Source organism: Meriones unguiculatus, chromosome 4 (assembly GCF_030254825.1).
Source record: "Meriones unguiculatus strain TT.TT164.6M chromosome 4, Bangor_MerUng_6.1, whole genome shotgun sequence".
In the NCBI taxonomy this organism is placed as follows: Eukaryota; Metazoa; Chordata; class Mammalia; order Rodentia; family Muridae; genus Meriones; species Meriones unguiculatus.
The window spans coordinates 100,265,022-100,284,212 of NC_083352.1; the positions used below are offsets into that span (position 1 = coordinate 100,265,022).

The window sequence follows — 19,191 nt, forward strand, 5'->3', positions numbered from 1 at the left end:
AAAACTTTCTGCTAGGGAGAATTTTGTCAGTCCTTAGAAAGAAGCGTGGTCCATTCATCTTCAGCAGACCTTTGGGTTTCTGTTAGAGAGGCATGCTTTAGCTGATCTTCAGATCAGTCATTGCGATGTGCAGGCTGATGTTTTCTTCCTCTCCTCTGTCCTTGTCCTCCGTTATAAATAGTTTGGATTTGGTTGTCTTCGTTCTAAAAAATTACTAAGTTTGTAAACAAAACACTGTGGTGCCACTTTTTCTGATCTCACACATGTGAGGACACCGTCTCCACAGAGCAGGCATGCTGTCTCATGGTGGGGAACCACAGACACCCCATGGAAGGCTGAGAGAACAAAATGCCATCCCACACAACTCTGACCTTTGAGGGGAGAAATGAACTAGACTTTGGAATTTATCATTCGAAGCTGGTAAACATGGCCTGGCCAAGCCGTGCCTCCATGAGGAATGCATGTCGGCAAGCACAGCCTGCCAGCGCTCAGCCGCTGAAGAAAGATGGCCTGTCGATTTGTGTTAGCACAGATAAGCCATTTAATTTAATTTTAAAAATGACTATCAGGTGCTTAAAAGAGCAAGAAGAAATAAGAAACAAGCCTTCTCATCTTCTTTCTCCCCAGGCAGCTAACAGGGACTTAGTGAAATTGTCAACTTAATTAACTCTGGCCACGAGGAAGCCGTCCTCAGCAGCATGAGGAGGCTGTCCTCAGGACGATACACCACTGTGCAGGCACGGCAAGATGCCTGCACCATCAGCTTCTCTGGGGGTATTTGGGGCTTTGGGGAGTCCTGCCTCAGGAGCAGTTTGATGTTGCTCTCTTCCCAGCTCCACTCTCAGGTTCCTGAGCTCTGCCTCGGCCTGCAGCTGTGAACCCCAAAGGCACGGGTGTCAGTCCCCAACCTTAAGGCTTCTTTCGAGCCAGGCACTTGGGAAATGCCACTGTGTTCCTCTAACTTCTTATCCTGGAAGACCAGGTCCTCTGCAAGGGGCAGCGTAGCACAGCTCTGTCGGGGGAGCTTCCTCTGCGCTGCCCAGGATCCAGGGTCCTCTCTGCCTGACTCCCAGAGCTGCGCCATGATAGTGCCCCAGGCTGGCCCTCCGCAGCTCTCGGCTCAGATGGGTGCTTGTTACCTCACTAACTTTAAAATTATGCCTTGGGTTCCTCCCTGTCAGTGGTGGTGACACCTCTCAGAGTCACTGTGAACACCACAGTAGCCGGTATGGATGTTCTTAGCAACACATAGGTTCCTGCCAGCCTATCGTCACCACAGAGGTCCCACAATCATGGATGCTGGTCTTGCCTGTTGTTTTTTGAGACAGGAGACTCACTATCCACCCCAGGCTGGCTGAACTCAAGAGCTCTGCCTGCCTCTGCCTTCCTGAGTGCTGGGATTAAAAGAGCATGCCACCACACCCAGCTATTTGTTTGGTTTTAACAACAATTTTATTACATTTCTTTATCATGAGTAGTGAGTGAGCATGTATGTGTATATGTGTGTGTGTGTCCCCCCAGAATGTATGAGGAAGTCAGAGGACAAATTTGCACAAAGTTGGTTCTCTCTTTCCACCATGTGTGATCTGGGGGTTGAACTTAGGTCAAAAGATATGGCAGCAGATTTCTTTACCCAACGAGCCATATTGCAGGCTCCTGGTCATTTTATAAAGAGCAGAGATGGAACCAGGGCCTGTGCACGCCAGGCAAGTACTCTACCACTGAGCTACTCACAGCCCTCCTTTTAAGATAGGGTCTCACTAAGTTGCCCAAGTTGAGCTTTCAATCATTCTACCTCAGCCTTCTTGGAGGATGGGGTGCAGCTTGGAATACCAGGGCCAGAGTATGCAGTCACTCCATTCAATTCAATTCTTAGCTCCTCTTAGAGATGAGGGAAGTTTCTGGGTTTGTTCTGAAAGGAGAACATGAAGATGCTGTCTTCTCCAAGTTCCTGCTCTCTGGCACCTAAGGACCTTACTTAGAAGTAGGATCTTTGCAAATGTAATATGAGTGGAGGTCAAACTGGAGCTAGACAGCTAGGGGCTGCTGTCCTTACGACAAGAGGGGACACAGGGCGATGGAAAGATGATGATGGAGGCAGAGCCTGGAGTGCCACAACCCAAGAGGGCTCATTACCTCTGGAAGCAGGATCCTGCCTGGCACCTTGTTCCTTCCCATCCTTCAGCAGGTGCTTGGCCTCTGGAACAGGAAGGGGGTCACATGCCTGTCACTGTGATTCCACGATGGGTGGCCCTTTCTGTGGTAGCCGCAGGATACCAGTGCAGGAAGAAGGCATGGAAGCTTTTGAGCTGCTCCCCAGTGGGAGAAGAAGGGTGTGGGTACAGATCAAAGGGCAGAAGGTAGGCACCAAGAGATTCCTCCTGGGAAGCCTGGATGCCACCTGGGTGCTGAGTGCCAGGTGCCAGGTGAGATTTGTCATTGCTATTCCCTTGTGCTCACTGAGTCTGGTTGCTTCCCACGGGGCCCACTCCCAAAGACAGTCTGAGCCATCAGCGAAGCTTTTGCTGGCAAGTTGAACATTTTTATTAGGCAGAATTAAATTCTGATGCATCATGCCTACCAAGAGCAGAAGAAAACAGCAGCGCCCTGCATGTAAGTGCTCTCCCGGGGAGTCCTTCCTGTTCTGTCTCCTAGAACAGCCAGAGTTCTGGCCACAAATGAGCCATTTTCTGTCCAAACTGCATGGATTCTTCCACACTAGCTGTGAAGCTGATTTATAATTGAATTAATGAAAGAAACAGACTCATTCAGTCTTATTAAATTGTATTTGTTTGATTATTGCCATTTAAAACATGACTATAGTGTAAGAAAGAAAGGAGAGGAAGGAAAGAAGAGAAGAAGAAGCAATGAGAGGTAGCCAGGCAGGATGGAAGGAGCCTATAGGCTGAGTTTTTTTTTTTTTTTTTTTTTTTAACAAACCTACTTTATTTAGGAAATAAAGGAAAGGTGGGTTGTGGATTTTTTTATAAGTAGTTCCTTGGGGTGAGTCCACTCTTTGTTATCCGGATACCAGCAGTCTAGTCCAAATGCCAAACAGCAACACCAATCAGCATGATTCAGCAGTTTGGGACAAGTCAGCAAAAGCCACAAGACTGAGCTGGATTGCCCCGAGAGAATGCAATGGTTTTTTTTTCTCTGTGAAGTGTCGAAGAACGAAGGCTAGCACAGCGATTTCGATCCAAAAAGTGTTTGTCTCACTATCCGTCGGCTTCTATATATCTCTTCTCCTCAAAGTCCACCCACGGATGTTTTCAGCTGGCTAAAGCCACCCCCTAGCACAGACAGCTCTCAGCAAAACATCGTGTGCCCTCTCACAAGACAGCTTCCAGCAAAACTTCACTTGACCCAACTGAGTCTTCAAGGAAACCAGAAACTTGTACTTCAGGAACCCAGTTTGGGCATGGAGAGGTATACCTCATGTACCCTGGGACTGTGGGTGTCTTGTACAACTTCACTTTCTTCCTCTGGGCCTCTGCTTGGTCAGCCTGTGCTTGGTCAGCCTGTGTTCTCAGTGCTACTTAAATGTATATCGAGACCTGAATGCCACACCAATGTAAATAGCTTTCTTCCTCTTTCTTTCCTCTCTCCTCCTTCCTCCCCCTCGCTGGCTTTAGCTCAGCCCACAATGGTATCAGATATTACTCTGAACCCAAGATTTATGGATTTAAGATTTATGAAGAACCAACACACATGCATGCCCCATGTCACCATGAATTCAAGCTGATGCCAGCATGGAACATCTCTGGGACAGACAGGGTCTAGGCCAGCAAGTACGTTTACCCACCATAGCAAAACCAAGAAGCACTAAGCTGGAGCAGGACCTTCCCCATCCCCCTCAACACCCTTTGTTCATCTTTGGCCTGAACTGTCCCCTAGCATTCTTAGGCAGGTAGGTGTCAAGAGAAATATACTCATTTGTGAGCAGGTGAGGACTGTAAAAGACCGAACTATCTCAGAAAGCAGGTACCCAATTGTGCCTGTGCCATAGCAGATGGAAGGCCTCAGGCCAGGGACATGGATGCCTCAGCCCCTGTTTCACAGTCCTTCCCAAGCCAGGAAGATGCTGAGAAGACAGGTGTCTGGTTTGTGAAGGTTTGACAACTGTGTGTGTGTGTGTGTGTGTGTGTGTGTGAGAGAGAGAGAGAGAGAGAGAGAGAGAGAGAGAGAGAGAGAGAGATCCAGTGTGGCTATAGCCTGGTGGCCTCACTTTACTGTAATTTGTCCAGTGGGTACACATCAATGTAAAATCAACTTTTATTTGCCTGTTTCAGTTGTTGTCTTGGAGGCTAATTGCCTCCTTCTGCTAACCTAGGCCTAGCCCTGGAAGCTTCTACCTAGATTGTAGGGATACTATCCCCTACAATCTAACCCACGCATAGAATGTTTTCAGCCTCTGAGACTTACTGCTTGATAAGCTCACCCTTTCTTGTTCTTACTGAGCTCTGGGCTGGCTGGTTCAACTCAGCTGTTCTGCCTCAAACTCCTCTCCCAGATAACTTATTCAATTTGGCTTTTCTCTCCACCTCTAGGTTGCTCTGTTTGGCCTCAAACTAACTCAAGTGATCCGCTCCAATCTTCTGGCTCCTCCTTCTCTGGCTCATTCCATCTTCACCTAAGTTCTCTCTCTGTAACCCATCTCTCTATTACTGTCCCAGTATAACTGCCTCCTCTCTCTCTTTCTCATTGCCCCTTAAGTAGCTTCCCTTTCCTCTCTCTTCTTCTTGTCAAGTCTTTCTCTGATTCATCACTTTTTCTGCCACTTAATTAGATATCACTTTCAAACATGGGTGCTTTCTTCTACAAACTAACTTTACCATCATTGTTTGGGAATAAAGGCGTGTACCACTACACCTGGACCTTAGCTTTCTTTCATTTTTTTAACCTGAAACTTGTTCTATACAAGTCTGGCCTTAAACTCACTCAGATCTTCTTGCCTCTCTCTCCCGGATTAAAGGTCTGTTTGTATTCCAGCTGGATCACACAGATCTAGAAGGTCTTTGGATGTGATCTCTTGCCAGAACAGCCATGTTCTGAATTGAAATTCCTCTACACATCAAGACAGCTCTGCGGCTTTGAGCCTGTAACATTTTCCATATAAAGGCACAGACCATGTTTACTCAGTAATGGATGTCAGTATCACCTCCTCACCTCATATGAACATCAGGCCTGTGGATTTTTTTCCTGAGTTCTCCTATTAGAACTCTGGGAAGATCTGGACCAGAAGGAGGTAGTCTTGTGGTTAGAGGGTAGTGAGGACCCCCTGCTGAGAAGGATACATGAAGCCCAGAGCTTCTCAGGCTACAGGAGGGGAGGGACTCAGGAGCTATGTTCCGGGGTCCCAGAGGAGCTTTGGAAGGAAGGAGACATTCATCTGTGTCTCCCTCATGATAAGAGAGGATTATGGTACACCTCTGGAAATAGCTCCCTCCAAGAGGCCAGGAGCCTGAACTATGGGACTTGGCCCACATCGAAGCAGTTGAGGGATGCCCTGCCGTTTGCTGGCCCTTGTAGCAGTTTCCTTCCTGAATCTGATATCCTGAGCAAGATGAGGTTGGATACCTTCTTTCCTGGAAAGAAACATGTTAGGAGAGGCACTGACAGGCCCATGGCCCCTCTGAAATCTGGGCTGCTCAGCTAAAACAGGTATGGACACAGTGTGACAGAGGGAGGCCCAGTTGAATAGAAACCATCCTTTCCTGCTGACTCCATGGAGGGGCATAGGAAGCCAGCAGTGTCCTCTGTAGGCAGGGCTTGCTGGCTTTCAGCAGCCAGCAGTGAGTGGTGAGTTCAAATGTCTGATGGGGGCTAAGGGGGAGCCAGTCTATTTCCTCCTAGCAAGGGACAAGGTACTCTCACCGTTCTTATTTAGGAAGCATTGCTGCTAAGACCAGTTTGGAAACCCTGGAATGCCAGTGTTTTAGGGTAGTAGCCAAAGCCAGAGCCCTACCACAAAGCACACCTACCTCTAGCTTCCCAGCCAGAATGGTGCCTGCCAATGCTTAGTATTGGCACTATGGTGCCTGGTCAATGGCCACGAGTGTCAGTGATTGCAAAGAGGCATGATGGGCCACTGCCTATGCACATTCACTGTATTCATACAGCTCTCCTGCCCTGTATCTTAGAAGCCCTGGCTTTCAGCTGCAAAGCCCAGCTGCCCAGTGATAGGCCACATTCTCCAGCTCTGGCCAGCAGGGATGACAACAGAGACAAACAGTTCCAAGGCCCAGTGCCTCCATGTCTACCCTGCCACCTCACCAGCTGGGCTATAACACAGTGAGGCCAGTTCTGCTGGACTACAAGAGCGAACACATGCTAGCAAAGGCATCTGGAAGGGTTCCCTAACGTTCAAGTCATTCGGAGCCACGTAGCCTGGTCTCTGCTGTGTGCTGCAGCTCAAACACTGCAGCCACGGGTTATCTCAGACAACAGGGATGGCTGTATGCCGATAAAACTTTATTTATAAAACAAGTGAGGGTCCGGAGGGATCATTTGGTGATGCTTGCTGCAGAAATGGCAGAGCAACAACAGACTCACTTCCCAGGCTGAGACCCATGCCCAGTGATGGCAAGCTGACCCTCAGGAAGGAAAAGTGCAGGTGTTGCTCACTGGGTCTGTCTGTCCCTGTGGTGCCTTCCCACTCCTTGTTACCAGAGCACAAGGGCCACCCTCTAAGTTCGCCTTAGATTATGGTGAGGCTGAGTGGGTGTGTGAGGGGGCAGCTAGGCTGAGAGGCCTGAAATTGCCAGGAGGAAAGGGTGCTTGGCATGAGGGCGCACCCGCCCTCAGCACTGGATAGCTGAGTTGGTTTCCATGTAGGTTATGTACAGGGACTTAGCACATGCGCGGCTGCTCTCCTTTGCAGCCGGTTGGGAAACACTGTAGAAAAGGCACGTGATTTGGCATGGGTGTGCGTTGTCCTCAGATGTCCTCCCCCAGGCAGAGCTGCTTGTTCCAGAAAAGTTTGGTTCCTAATGCAGGCTGGAGCTGCTGTTCCCAGGCCTCTGCTGTCCCAGGTGACAGGGCCCAGCCCTGAGGTGTGCAGGGCCCACATTGCTTTGGGTCTGTGGGAGTGGGAGAGAAGTTCCCATCCTGGCTCCAGTCCAGGACCTGACTCTTGCAGCCGTCAAGCATCCAAGGGCCGGAGTGTGTGGTGGTGGGGTGGGGGCAGAGGTCAGTGCCTGGTATGTTTGATCCAGTTCCGGATCATCCACTTCTGCCCCGAGCAGCGCTGTACCACTAACCGAAGCCCAAAGTTGGCGTCTTTAGACATCTCTACCTCCAGACACCGACCTGTGTCTCGGCTCACGATGGGGCCACTCTGTAGGACAGGAGAAACAGTCAGTTTGGGAGTTCAGGATGTGTTCCTGATGAGGGGTGATCCTGGTCCCACCCTGCTTCCTACACTACCACCATGAAGATGCAGCTCTCCTTCCCGGCTTCAGCCAGGTGCTAGCTATTCTCTTCAGTTCTCTGGCGTTCAAAGAGCTTCTAAGAACACATCTAGGGACTGTAAGGCTGTTCTTTTCCCAGGTGCCCTTGGGTCCATTTAATTACTTGGTATCTTTGTGCCTCCCTGGCTTAAGTCTGGTAATTTTGAAGCCATCTTCAGCAGGTTTTCCAAGCTGGCCCTCACTGTCCACCCAGCCAGCCTCCTGGGAACCTTAGGTCCTCGGTGGCTTAGCAAACAACTCTACACCAGAGTAGCCAACCCCGCCTCTCTGCTCCTACAAATTGCTCAGGGCAGCAGAGAACTCCCAAGGGAGCCTCTGTGTGGGATCTTTAGAGGCTAGGGGCCAGGAGAAGATCAGAGGATGTGTGACCCATAGAGGCTGGTGCTGAGGGGTCAGGGTGTACAGGAAGGGATGGTGAGTGGACTGGACCTGCATCAGGGCCCAGAGACCCAGAGGACTAGGGCTTGAGGTGAGGGGTGGTGGGGCAATGGTCAGATTCAAACGCATCAGAGCCTTGAGTGGGTTTCTTAAACCCACCTTCTCTCTCTGCCCGAGTCAAGGTGCTGGGGCAGGCAAGGCTGTGCCTCTCTCTTCCTGTGTGACTCTGAGCCAGTTTTATAAACTTTCTGTACCATGGGCATGAGACCTTGGCTATCAACCTGATTGAGAAGTGCCTAGGGCAGTAAACACACCTCTGGTGTGTCTGGGGTGGGGTGGGTTGTTTGCAAAGGTTAACCAGACAAGTGCTGTCCTCATACACCCTGTGGGCTGGGGTCCAGATGAAATAGCAGATGGCAAGGAGGAAGCCAGCTGGCATAGTCTCCTTTTCTCCCTCTGCCCGTGATGTGAGCTGCCCTGCTCTGCTGCTATGGTGAACCCTCAAGAACCATGAGCTCAAATACATCTCTCCCTTCAGCTGTTTTTCTTGGTATTTGCCCGAAGCCACGAAGTCTGACTTCTCAGAGCTGTTAGCACCCCCCCACACACACACACACACACTGACCTGGGTGAAGTCCCATAGCCTCTGCGTAGGCCTGGCTACATCCTCACACTTCTTCAGGGTGGGCATGCGTCCCCGGCCATCATCTACCAGGCACTTGGAGTCTGGCAGAAAGGCTGTAGAGCCCAGGGGTCCCAGCTGCAGGAGGCCATCAGCATTGTAACGCACCAGCTGGGGAGACAGCGGAGCTGTGAGTGGAACCAAGGTTCAGGCCCAAGGTTCCTCATCCTGTGTATCCATGGCCAGGCCTTCATCAACGCTCTCTCTAGCAGAGAACATGGTGTTGACGTGGCCATGTCCACCCTGGTCACTTCACGAGTCATCTTTTCAGGGGCTCACGTTCCACCAGCACAGGCTTGCTCATCTTGGACCTGAGAAAATGGTGCCAGCCAGGGGCTGACACCCAGGTTTTGACAAGAGACTGGAGGGACAGCATTCTACAACTCCACTCTTAGCACCCTCTGCCTTCAAAGGGAGACCACTGTGCTGAAAACCCAGTGGGAGGAGCCAGTCCAGACAGCTTAACAAGGCCACTACAGTGGGTGGCATGGAGGAAAGCAATCTCCCACTCACAGGGGCCATTGTCTCAAAGCAGGCATCTTGCAGCCCGAGATTTAAAAAGCACCCAGCAGGTACTGGCCATCTATAGCAGACAATGGCTGTCTCTATCCATGGGGGACACAGCAAAACCAGGGGCTCACAGAGATCCAGGGTCTACCCCCATGGATGTTCATGAATGAGGCTCAGGTTCAGAGAAGACAGGCCTACTGAGCTCAGCTCCTGCTGGGGAGATGCCATTGTCAACAGCAGCAGAATGGGACGGACCAGCCACCTTGAGGTGAACGACCCCAGCCCTGAGCAGCACGAGGCACTGAGTCGAGTCTGGAAGCCTCTTGGCTGACCTAATGAGAACGGAATGGAAAACAACTTTTTCCCTCCACCGTGTCTAGACCAGGCAGTACCTCATCATGACGTCCAGTTAATCCACAAGACCACCAGAGAAAGCTCGTGCTGCCTCTGTCCCATTTAACTGATGGGGAAACTGAGGCACAGGGCTGTTCATGACTCACCATCTTAACTTACGGCACCTGCTGCCTTCAGAGTCCCAGGCTGCTCCAGCCTCTTTTGAGCTTGGCTCCAAAAGCACAGGAACTCTTTGTGACCCATTCCATGCCCACCCTCCCTTCACTATGAGGCCTAGGCGCTGCCTACCTGTGAGGACATGCCGTGGCAGGGATAGAGGATGGCTCGGTCATCGTCTTCTGCCCCCTGGTCCAGGCAGTAGCCACTGGCTTTGCTGTTTCTCACCTATACCCAGAAGCAGCAGAGAAACTGCAAGTCACTGAGGAGGGAAGGCTTTCAGGAGCTCTCTCGCCCTGTCTCCCACTAACGGGAAGAGGTGACCACTTGGTAGCTGGCTGTGGGCTGCCTGTGATGACACAGGGATGAAATTCATATCCAGAATCCTTCCCTTGGGATAAAAGCCCCGGGGCTTGGCATCTGCCTGGGGTAGGGCAGGAATGTGGTGCAGTGTGGGTACATGGGGAGGAGGTAGAAAAGAAGGCCAGGTGAGGCAGCCCTGGCTCCCTCAGCAGCCTGGGGAGAGACGACTGTGCTTCTCACTGTGCTCTGTGAGTGTATGGAGAGTTAGCTGGCCCCAGTAGGTGAGGCTGGATTTGTTATAGAATGGCTTGGGTCCCTAACTCAGTGACACCCCTGCCCTAGCATCTCCTCCTGAGTGGATGCAGAGGCTATTTTGCCAAGACACTTTGGCTAAGGACTGCAGCAAAAGGGACTGTGTGCAGCCCTGAGCTCAGGAGATAGTTGCGGGTTTCCGCAGAGGACACACTTGGAACGCTCACTCCAGCTCCCAGCTGGTGGCAGAGTGACACGACCCAACCAACGGCCACATGATCTCTAGCACGCATGGCGGCACCCACACTGTAGCCCATGCCAAGCAGAACAGTGGTGACCTTGGACTCTGTCCCAGGAGAGCTGTACTCTGTTTCACCCCATTGAGTTCCGGGCTGTGCAGTTTGCAACATGTCAGTCACAGAGCACAGCTCCCTGAAGGGACCCGTGGGCCTGACCCTAGAGCAGGAAAAGTTCTCAGGTCGCAGCATCCAGAGTTGGGTATGGATCCCACAGTGGACAGAAATGGGAAGGACAGCACAGGAGAGTAGGGAAACAGTTGCTTCTCTCTCCACTTGCACTTCCGGGGAAAGCTTTGTGCCCATAGGCTGGATCTGGCTAAGGGGTAACACCAAAGGGTAATGGTTCTGCAAGGACTGACCACCAGGCCCACCAACCCTGTCCCCAAGTGCTGTCTCGGGGCCAGATGTATGCCACCTGCCTGTGGGGACACTGGGCTGCACTCCTGCAGCTGAGAAGCTGGGAGCAGGAGGTTTTGCTGTCTGTGGGGATGCCGTCCCTTCTCCCTGCCAGTTCTGTAGTGAGAGACCTTAGATCCAGGCCGAGGTAGGAAAGCAGCGCCTCCTCCCTGGCTTTAGAGAAGGCTCTGTGCACAGCTGTGCACTTGGGAGCTCGGGGTGACACTACAGCTGATGTGCCAGCTCTCCAGCATGCATGCTTCTGTGTGTGCTCATAATGCATGCATAATTTGGTGTGAGTGTCACTACGTGTGCACCCCATGTTTGATGGAGGCTTTTATACATGGATGAAAGTGAGTGTTTGGGGAGCTCTATGTACATGAACAGGAACAGTTATGCACCCGTGTGTGCACCTTACCCATAGGAGTACATGCTTCAGCATGTGTTTGTATGGCCTCATGCACAGGTATGCATGTGATGAACACCATATGTACATATATATACATATACACACACATATATACATATACATACACGCACACATGTATATAAGTTCATGCATTCATACACATATGAATGCGTGTTCACATGTAATAATGCATTTGTGCACACACGCATCTTGATATGTGTATGGATGTGTGAGTGTGTGTGATAGGCATGCATTTTATCTCATGCATTTGTCAGCACGTGTGCGATTGCATGTCTATATACACACGTATAAGCACGCGTGAATGTTTATCCATGTCATTATGTATACATAGACCTATCTATTTGGGAATATTCCTTTAAACTTTTTTATTTATTTTGCCAGCACTGAAGTGTACACTTTTAATCCCAGCAAGTGGATCCCTGTGAGCTTGATCCCAACATGGTCTACATTGAAAGTTCTAGGACAGCCAAGGCTACAAAGAGAGACTCAAAGAAAAAAAAAAACAACTCAATTAATTAATTAATTAGTATTCATTTTGTGTGTGGATGCATGCTTGTTATGGTGTGCATGTGGAGGTCAGAGGGCAACTTGAGGGAGTTGGTTCTCTGCTTCTACCTTGTAGGTCCCGGGGTCTAAACACAGTCCTCAGGCCGGGCAGGAAGCACCTTCGCCTGCCGAGCCGTCTCACTGGCCCATTTATCCAGGGTATATTTCTGCATGCAAATGTGTGGTTAGGTTTCTGTGTGGACTCAGCAGTGGTGCGTCTCATCAGCACGAGCATACCCACGCTATTTGGGGTCTCAGGGTCCGGGAATGTGCTCAAGAATATACGCGTTCATGCAGGTGCGACTATGGTGTCAGGGCACAGGGCGCTGGAGCATGGGATCTTGGGGCGTAGGTCTCGGGTAGCGGGCAGAAAGCCCAGCACCCCAGCAGGGCCCGTGTGCAGAGGCGGTACCTCTCCGTACGTGAGGGTGTTGTTGTAGATCCTCATCTCAGGGTACACGTTCTCCAGGTACCATTTAAAGCTGCGGCATTTCAACCTCTGGCGCAGGGCCAACCTCTCAGACACATCCCCGAAGTCCACTCCTGGGTTCTGCGGGCACGAGCATGTGGGAGAGCGTAAGTGCTGCGGGTCCATTTCACCCTGTGGTTCGGTCTTTCCCGTGTCAGGGCTCCCCACCCTTAAGAGTGGCCCCAGTTGTAGCCTTGGGTTGCACAGCCTCATCTTGGCCTCCTGACCTGGAGCTCACAGAGGATTCTGGCTATGGGTACCGATTTGGCCTATTCATACCTGCCCCGCTTTGGGGAAGAGACCTGGGCTCTGTCCTTCCTGCCTGGTCTGTGTTGGCTTTGCCTGTGCTTCAGTGACATTCATGGTGGGACCACAAAGTATCAGCTGGACACAGTTTGACTCCGGAGGGGGGGTTGTCACCATGACTGAGCCCCAGACACAGAAGCTTGGGGAACAGGGTAGCTCCACTCATAGGCTCTTACATGTCAGTCCTGGGAAGGCTAGGAGGGGACCGTGGGTGCTGTGAATCCATGCCTTTCCTCCATAGCTATGCCTACACAGCAGCTGTCTGAGTCTGAGTTGATGGTCTTTTCGCTGAGTTTCTGTGGGGCCCAGTACTCTTTGTGGGCCCTGAGCTATCAAGATGAGGTAGCTTAAGAACTCCTGCCCCATCCAGGGCTCTCTGAGGCTCCATCTCCCCTCAGGTCAGGGTAGAGCAGGCTTAGGCCTAGGCTACCTACTTTGAGTCCTGTCACTTTTTGTATTGTGGCCTTGGAATAGTCTCTTATCCTCACTGTGCCTGTTGCCTGACTTGCAAGACTAGACACTTGGATTGCCTTGTTTTGAGGATTAAGTGAGTTGGGGCACTCCCAAGTGACCTTGGGATCACAGGCCATAAAAAGGCAAATCACGAGAGGGACATGACTTCCCTCCAGCTTGACTAAGTGGATCAGGGGCTAGGGCACCTCATGTGTGGCTCCCATGATTGACTGTTGATGTCCCATGTTCTCTTCCAATGTTAACAGAGATATAGATGTGTATTTTCCAAATCAGCTTTGTTATAGACAACAGGATCCTTAGGCTTTGCCTCTACGGTTAAGACTGTCCATTCTACGGGGATCCCGATCTTTGAGGCTGGAGGGAAGCCCAGAAGCAGACCTTAGGGTGGTCAGTCCTGTGCATCCCGGCAGGGTTGCAAGGGACGGGGTGTGGTGCAGCGCAGATGCTCCACGGGTTATCCAATGCCAGGAGTGCTGCCTCAGTAAAGGTGAGCCGACTTAGGAGGGTGAAGAGAGGCATTTAACAAGATTAAGCAGGCCAGACGTGGCGAGGCACATCTGTGACCCCAGCACAAGCGGGGAGAAGCAGACTATTGAGTCAAGGCCAACTGGGCAGCAGAGTAAGACCCCTTTAATAAAAAATATCCAAACAGGAAAAAGTACACATTTACACCAAATCAGGATACAAGGCCTGGTTCTGACTATGGTGCAAGGAGAGAAGGGAGAGGCTGGACCAGCTGGATTGGCATGGGACACTGGGGTGAGGCTTAGGGAGTGGCTGACCTGTACTTACAACCTTTGGTGGCTACTTGTAGCCCAAACAGTTACCTACAGAGAAGGTAGGCCACAGTGAGAAGCCCTTTCCTATATGAGCCGCCGGGCGGGGAAGGCTGCCTGGATGTGGCACAGTATTCTGGAGTCCCTCACTTCAGTTCCCTTCCCAGGGTCCATGTGCTTCCTCTTATCTGCCCACCCCACCCAGCACCCGCCTTACTGTCATGGGGATGTTCCACGCCATGTACACGTGGGACTTGAAATCATCCATCCACACCTCCGCAGCTCTCAGTGCATTTCGCTTGGCATAGTAGTCAATGTCGTTGTTGTATGGCTTCTTGGTACGCTCGATATGGGCCACACGGGAGCAGGGGAGTACCTCCATGCTGCCGCCACACTGCCACACCTGGGGTGAGAGGGTTGGACCTGGTTAGAGGCGTAGGGCCCACCTGACATGCCCATCGTATGTTGGCTAACCCAGGGGCCTGGACACTTTGACATTTTGCATGTGTTAGAGGAAGGTGTATCCACCAGGACTTGGGCATCAGGCTGCCTCCCCCCCCCCCGCCTTGGGATTGCCTGTCATGCCTGATTTCTCTTCCATGTTGTATGACACGCATTTGTATCTGTCCACCCCACTCAGTGCTCTGGGTAGGGACTCCCAGCCCAGTTTGCCAGAGCCAACCTAAAGCTGATTTGAGTTGGTTAAAAAAGGGACCAGTTGCCTGAAAACAACTGAATTGGGACCCCCAGCCACCCTGGCTCATTTTTAGACAATTTCTTACCAGTATGTCTTGCTGTTTTGACAACTTGTGAAAATACTAAGAGAGGGGACCAGGCTGCAGGGATTGAATCCGTAGGGGTGAAGCCTGCTTCCTGTTGCGCGCTAGTCAACCATGATGTGAATGCCCACCTCACGTTCCTGCCACCAAAGACACACCTACTTCTGTCCCATGCCTTCCCACCATGATGGACTGAGACTGTATAAAACCTTGCATCCGATTAGATGTTTCCTTGAGTAAGCTGCTGCTGTTGGGTGCTCCAGAGACAATGAACTGAAGATAACTATCACGCACAGCTTCTGGTACCCTAAGCAAACACATGTATCCAACAGAAAGTAGAGTAGCTTGCTTTCTCGGCGAGTACACACTGAAGCCCTTCACCGCGTGCAGCTCTGCGGTAGGAAAGGATTTCGCACTCTGGGTCCCAAGCTCGGGCTCGCTCCACTCATTTCAATTATACTTAGCTCTCCACAGCTAACCTCCATGATTGTCTTGAGCTGGGCCAGCAAGTGGCTCATTTATGTTGCCTTCTCTCTGCCAAGGAATGAGATGGTTGAACAAGTGTTATCTGGAGTGTGTTGGGTAAGAGCTGCCACACACCTGCGTGACAAGTAGGCCAGAGAAGATGGAGAGAGGGAGAGGAGTTTGCGCTCAGCCTGACCCTGGGGCTAGATGCATCAAGTCAACATCTTGAACTGGGACTTACATCCTTATCTCCCTGAGCTCCTGGAGCCGACACAGACCTTGAGACTTCTCAGCACCTATAATTGTGAGCTGGTTCCAAGGTCCACCTATGTCTTGCCGGTTTGCTTCTCTAGGAAACTCTGGCCCATCCCCTTTTTGTCCTGTGCCAGTCCCTCCTTCCATCAAAATAGTGTCCTGTGGCCCACACAAACACATCACGTTGAACTCAACCACAGCAGAGGCAATGGGATTTTTTAAGTGTTGACAAGTTTCACAGGCAATTTCACAAGTAACAATGCCTGAGAGAAACAAGTTCAGGGAGGAGAAGGTGTAATTGTCACTCATGGCCTCAGAGGTTGTACTGTAGTCATTTGACTCTGCTGCTGTGGGCATGAGGTGAAGCTGAGCAGCATGGCAGGAGCAAGGCTGTTTGCCTCACGGACAGGGAGACACAGAAAGGGCCTTGGGCGTGATGCGCCCCCTCCTGTGATCTACTTCCTCCAGCATGGTCCCACCTCCTTAAAGTTTTCATCACCTCCTAAAATTGTACCACTAGCTGGGGACCACGCCTTCAATATACAAGCCTGGGGGAGGGGGCATTTCATTTTCAAACCATAACACAGGAATGAAAACAAGAGGATGGCCAAGAAAATCCTAGACAGATAATGAGGACATAATCAGTCACTAGACAAAAAGTGTTTTATAAAACAATAAGGTAATGGCTAAAAGTAGACAGCTGAAAACAGACACAACATACCTATATACACAAAACACATATGCACATATATATACACAAACATATATACATACGTATATGTAGATATATGTACATACTACTCATACATCAACACACACGCACACACCACACACACACATGTATACACACACACACATGTATACACACACAGAAGGTACAACAGTGTTCTTGGGGCAAAGGATAGGGGACTCTACTTTAAAACAGTGTAGCAGCAACAAGGACCTCAGGCCTGTACGAGCCCTGGGCGCCGATCAAGCTCGTAGAGCAGGGATTGTGTGCTGCCAACAGGAAGGTATTTAAAGGGCTGTTGGCTTTAAGCTGTCCCTCCAGAGAACACCAGGAGAGGCCCAGCGCCCAGAATGGAAGCCAGATGCAACAGGAAGGGGCTTCCCCGCCACACAGGGAGCTGATCTCCCTGAGGGCCAGAAGGAGGGGCAGGCAAGCAGCACAGCCAGGGGAGGGAAAGACATATGGTGAACACATGCACACACGGCTTCACGCTTATTCACAACCACAAAGCCACGTCCTCAGTGTCTGTCTCCTTTGCAGAACATGAAAAGGACAGCTGATCAGCCCCCACCTGTCACAGGGCCTAGACAGTGGCCTTCCTCAGGCATCACTGCCAAGAAAATAATCCGCATACACCACACCCAGGTACACATTCCCATGCATAGATCATACCTGTACACACAACACATTCCACACGCATACCGAAAGCCCACAACACATACATACCATACACGTACACACATACCATACACACATAAATATGTATACACATACACACATACCACACCTATACAAATATGCTCAAAGACCACATTGTACACCATACACATGCACACACACATACATACATACATCACATGAATGCCCAGACGTATCAAAATGTATACATACAACACACAGACATACACACGCACTACTCATTCCACAGATGTACACACTACACTCCCATGTACATAGAGATGTATAATACACAAACATATACCACATGCGTGCACACACATATATATGCGCACACAGAGATCATGTAGCACATGTCCTCACATGCACACACATACACCACATCCATATATATGTACTCATATATACACACATACATATACCCACATTGAAATATAACACACACATATACATATATCCTTTTGAGGGCAAAAAAGGGTGTAGCATTTGTATCAAAAGCTATAAAAATGCTAGTCACATCTTACTGGGTAACTCCATTTCCAGAGACATATTACGAGGGGTTGACTGGGCTGTGAGAGTAGTCAGACCAAGCCACCACTTCTGGGCTGGTGACACAGAGAGGCCACAAGTACCTGTCAGGCAGGTACCACTAGTCTGAGGATGTAGAAGGGGACAAGGAACTATGGATACATGTCTGGAGCAGACGTGCTGTGCCAATGGGTCACCTCAGGGACATCTGCAGGCCCACACCTAAAGGCACAGGCATAAGTAACACACGCATGTTCACAAACAGGCTCTGAGCAGGGGCGCGCCTCTGACAAACTGTGGGCCATTCCGGTTCTAGTTGAGCCGATCTCACAAAGGGAAGTAAAACGGTGCTGAAGAGGGTGGGCAAACCTCTGTCACGGCCTCCGTGAGCACCACAACATTCGGTCCTTAAACCGATCCAGGAGTTAGCTCTCACGTGCTCCTCTGATGGGGAGACAGGCTGAGACAGATGGAGTGCAACAGACACACAACCAGAGTCCACCTGGAACGTCAGTCTCGGCGAGCTTTGAAGACACGGTGCTTGTGACACCCGAGGCAGCAGCTAACCCTCGTCCTCTCCTCCCCCCTTGCCCCCCCCCGTCCTGGGCAATGCCTATTCACCACAGCTGGGGCTTTGTTAAGACCCCGCTAGCTGACCGGTGAGGCGGCTCATTGGATGGCCACTTTTGTCCAACACCCAGAAGGCAAGGGACCCCTCTGCTCTGCCCCACACGGGCATTCTCAGTGAGGACGGCAGCTGCATGGCACACACAGTGTGCTTTGTCAGACGTGCCCAGGCTAGCCCTGCTGCTTGCATGGTAGAGTGGCCATGTAGCCAGTGCCCCTAAAGCTCTTGGCAGCCTAAAGCAGGTAATGTCAGAGCTGTTGGAAGCAGACTGCTTCTAGGCCACCCACTTGCAGGGGGCAGCGGAGGCACCCCAAAATAGATAGCACCAGTGTGGTGATAAGCTCAGATCTGACACACAACTTTAAGGTGCTGGCTCAGCCCCCCTCACCTCGGGCTCAGATCAGATGCCCTCTTGGGCCTCAAATGTCCTGGGAACGGCCTGCTCCCTGCCTCAGGCTCACACCTTGTTAGTGCTCATCAAATTAACTGCTCAGTTTTAGCTTCCTGTCTCCTGTCCGCTCTCTTTGCTCTCATAAGGCCTGGAGATATAGCTCAGTGCAAACATTTGCATCTCCCAAGTCTAAAAGTCCTTGGTCCATGGTGCACACAGTCAGTGATTGTGTAGCTCAGGAACGAATTCAGGATCGGTCTAAAGCCAGTGGCAGCACTGGCTGGAAAGGGTGAGGAGAAGGGAGCTACCTACAGACTCTTGTGGTATGTTCGGGGAGTTGCAGGTGGCATGACCTAGCAGAGAATCATGCCAGGGAAGTGTACGCCCTTGAGGGGCTCCCTTAGCCAACAGACAGAACTCTTCCCATGCAGACTGCGTGTGCTTTGGCTAAACAGAAGCATGGAGGGGCTGAGGGATTTCCAAGAGGACATGAAGGAACAGTGGGGACCAATCAAGCTGTGAGGCCTGCAGGGTAAAGTGTCCCCGGTAGAGAAAAAGCAGTGCACGGACTTCTGTGGTGTGCAGTTTAGAGAGCGGGTGTGTATACCTGTTCAGGATATGTGCCTGCAGCCACAGGCCCAGGCTCTGCCACCCATTCCCTGTTCTCACCGTCTCTGACCTGTGATTAAGACGATGGCACAAGTGGCCTTTCTAATCGACTCAACCCAATTAGAGGGACTCTGTGGTCTCGAGGTCAATTTTCATTCCTGTGATTGTAGAAATGCCAGCTGCACGTCCCCTAATGAGGAAAGTCCTGGAGCCAATTAGGGGGAAATGATTCTGTCACGTCCATTAAGTTTAATAAAGGTCAGGATAAAATCTAACGAAGTCTGGTCTGGAAAGCCAGCTGCAGAGCAGAAACTCAAGCGCTTGC

The 19,191-nt window shown here is 50.9% G+C and overlaps 1 protein-coding gene across 1 annotated transcript in view; it reads right to left on the reverse strand.

Annotated features, from left to right (window-relative positions):
* Positions 1-7,022: 7,022 nt before the first annotated feature.
* Galnt9 (polypeptide N-acetylgalactosaminyltransferase 9) overlaps positions 7,023-19,191 on the reverse strand; it is a 70,283-nt gene continuing 58,114 nt past the window's right edge. The window contains exons 7-11 of the mRNA XM_021644956.2: positions 14,021-14,206; positions 12,191-12,328; positions 9,685-9,780; positions 8,476-8,643; positions 7,023-7,339 (exon numbers count right to left, since the gene is read on the reverse strand). Coding sequence (XP_021500631.1) covers positions 7,193-7,339; positions 8,476-8,643; positions 9,685-9,780; positions 12,191-12,328; positions 14,021-14,206 — 735 coding nt within the window. The 3' untranslated portion in view covers positions 7,023-7,192. The remainder of the gene's footprint in view (positions 7,340-8,475; positions 8,644-9,684; positions 9,781-12,190; positions 12,329-14,020; positions 14,207-19,191) is intronic.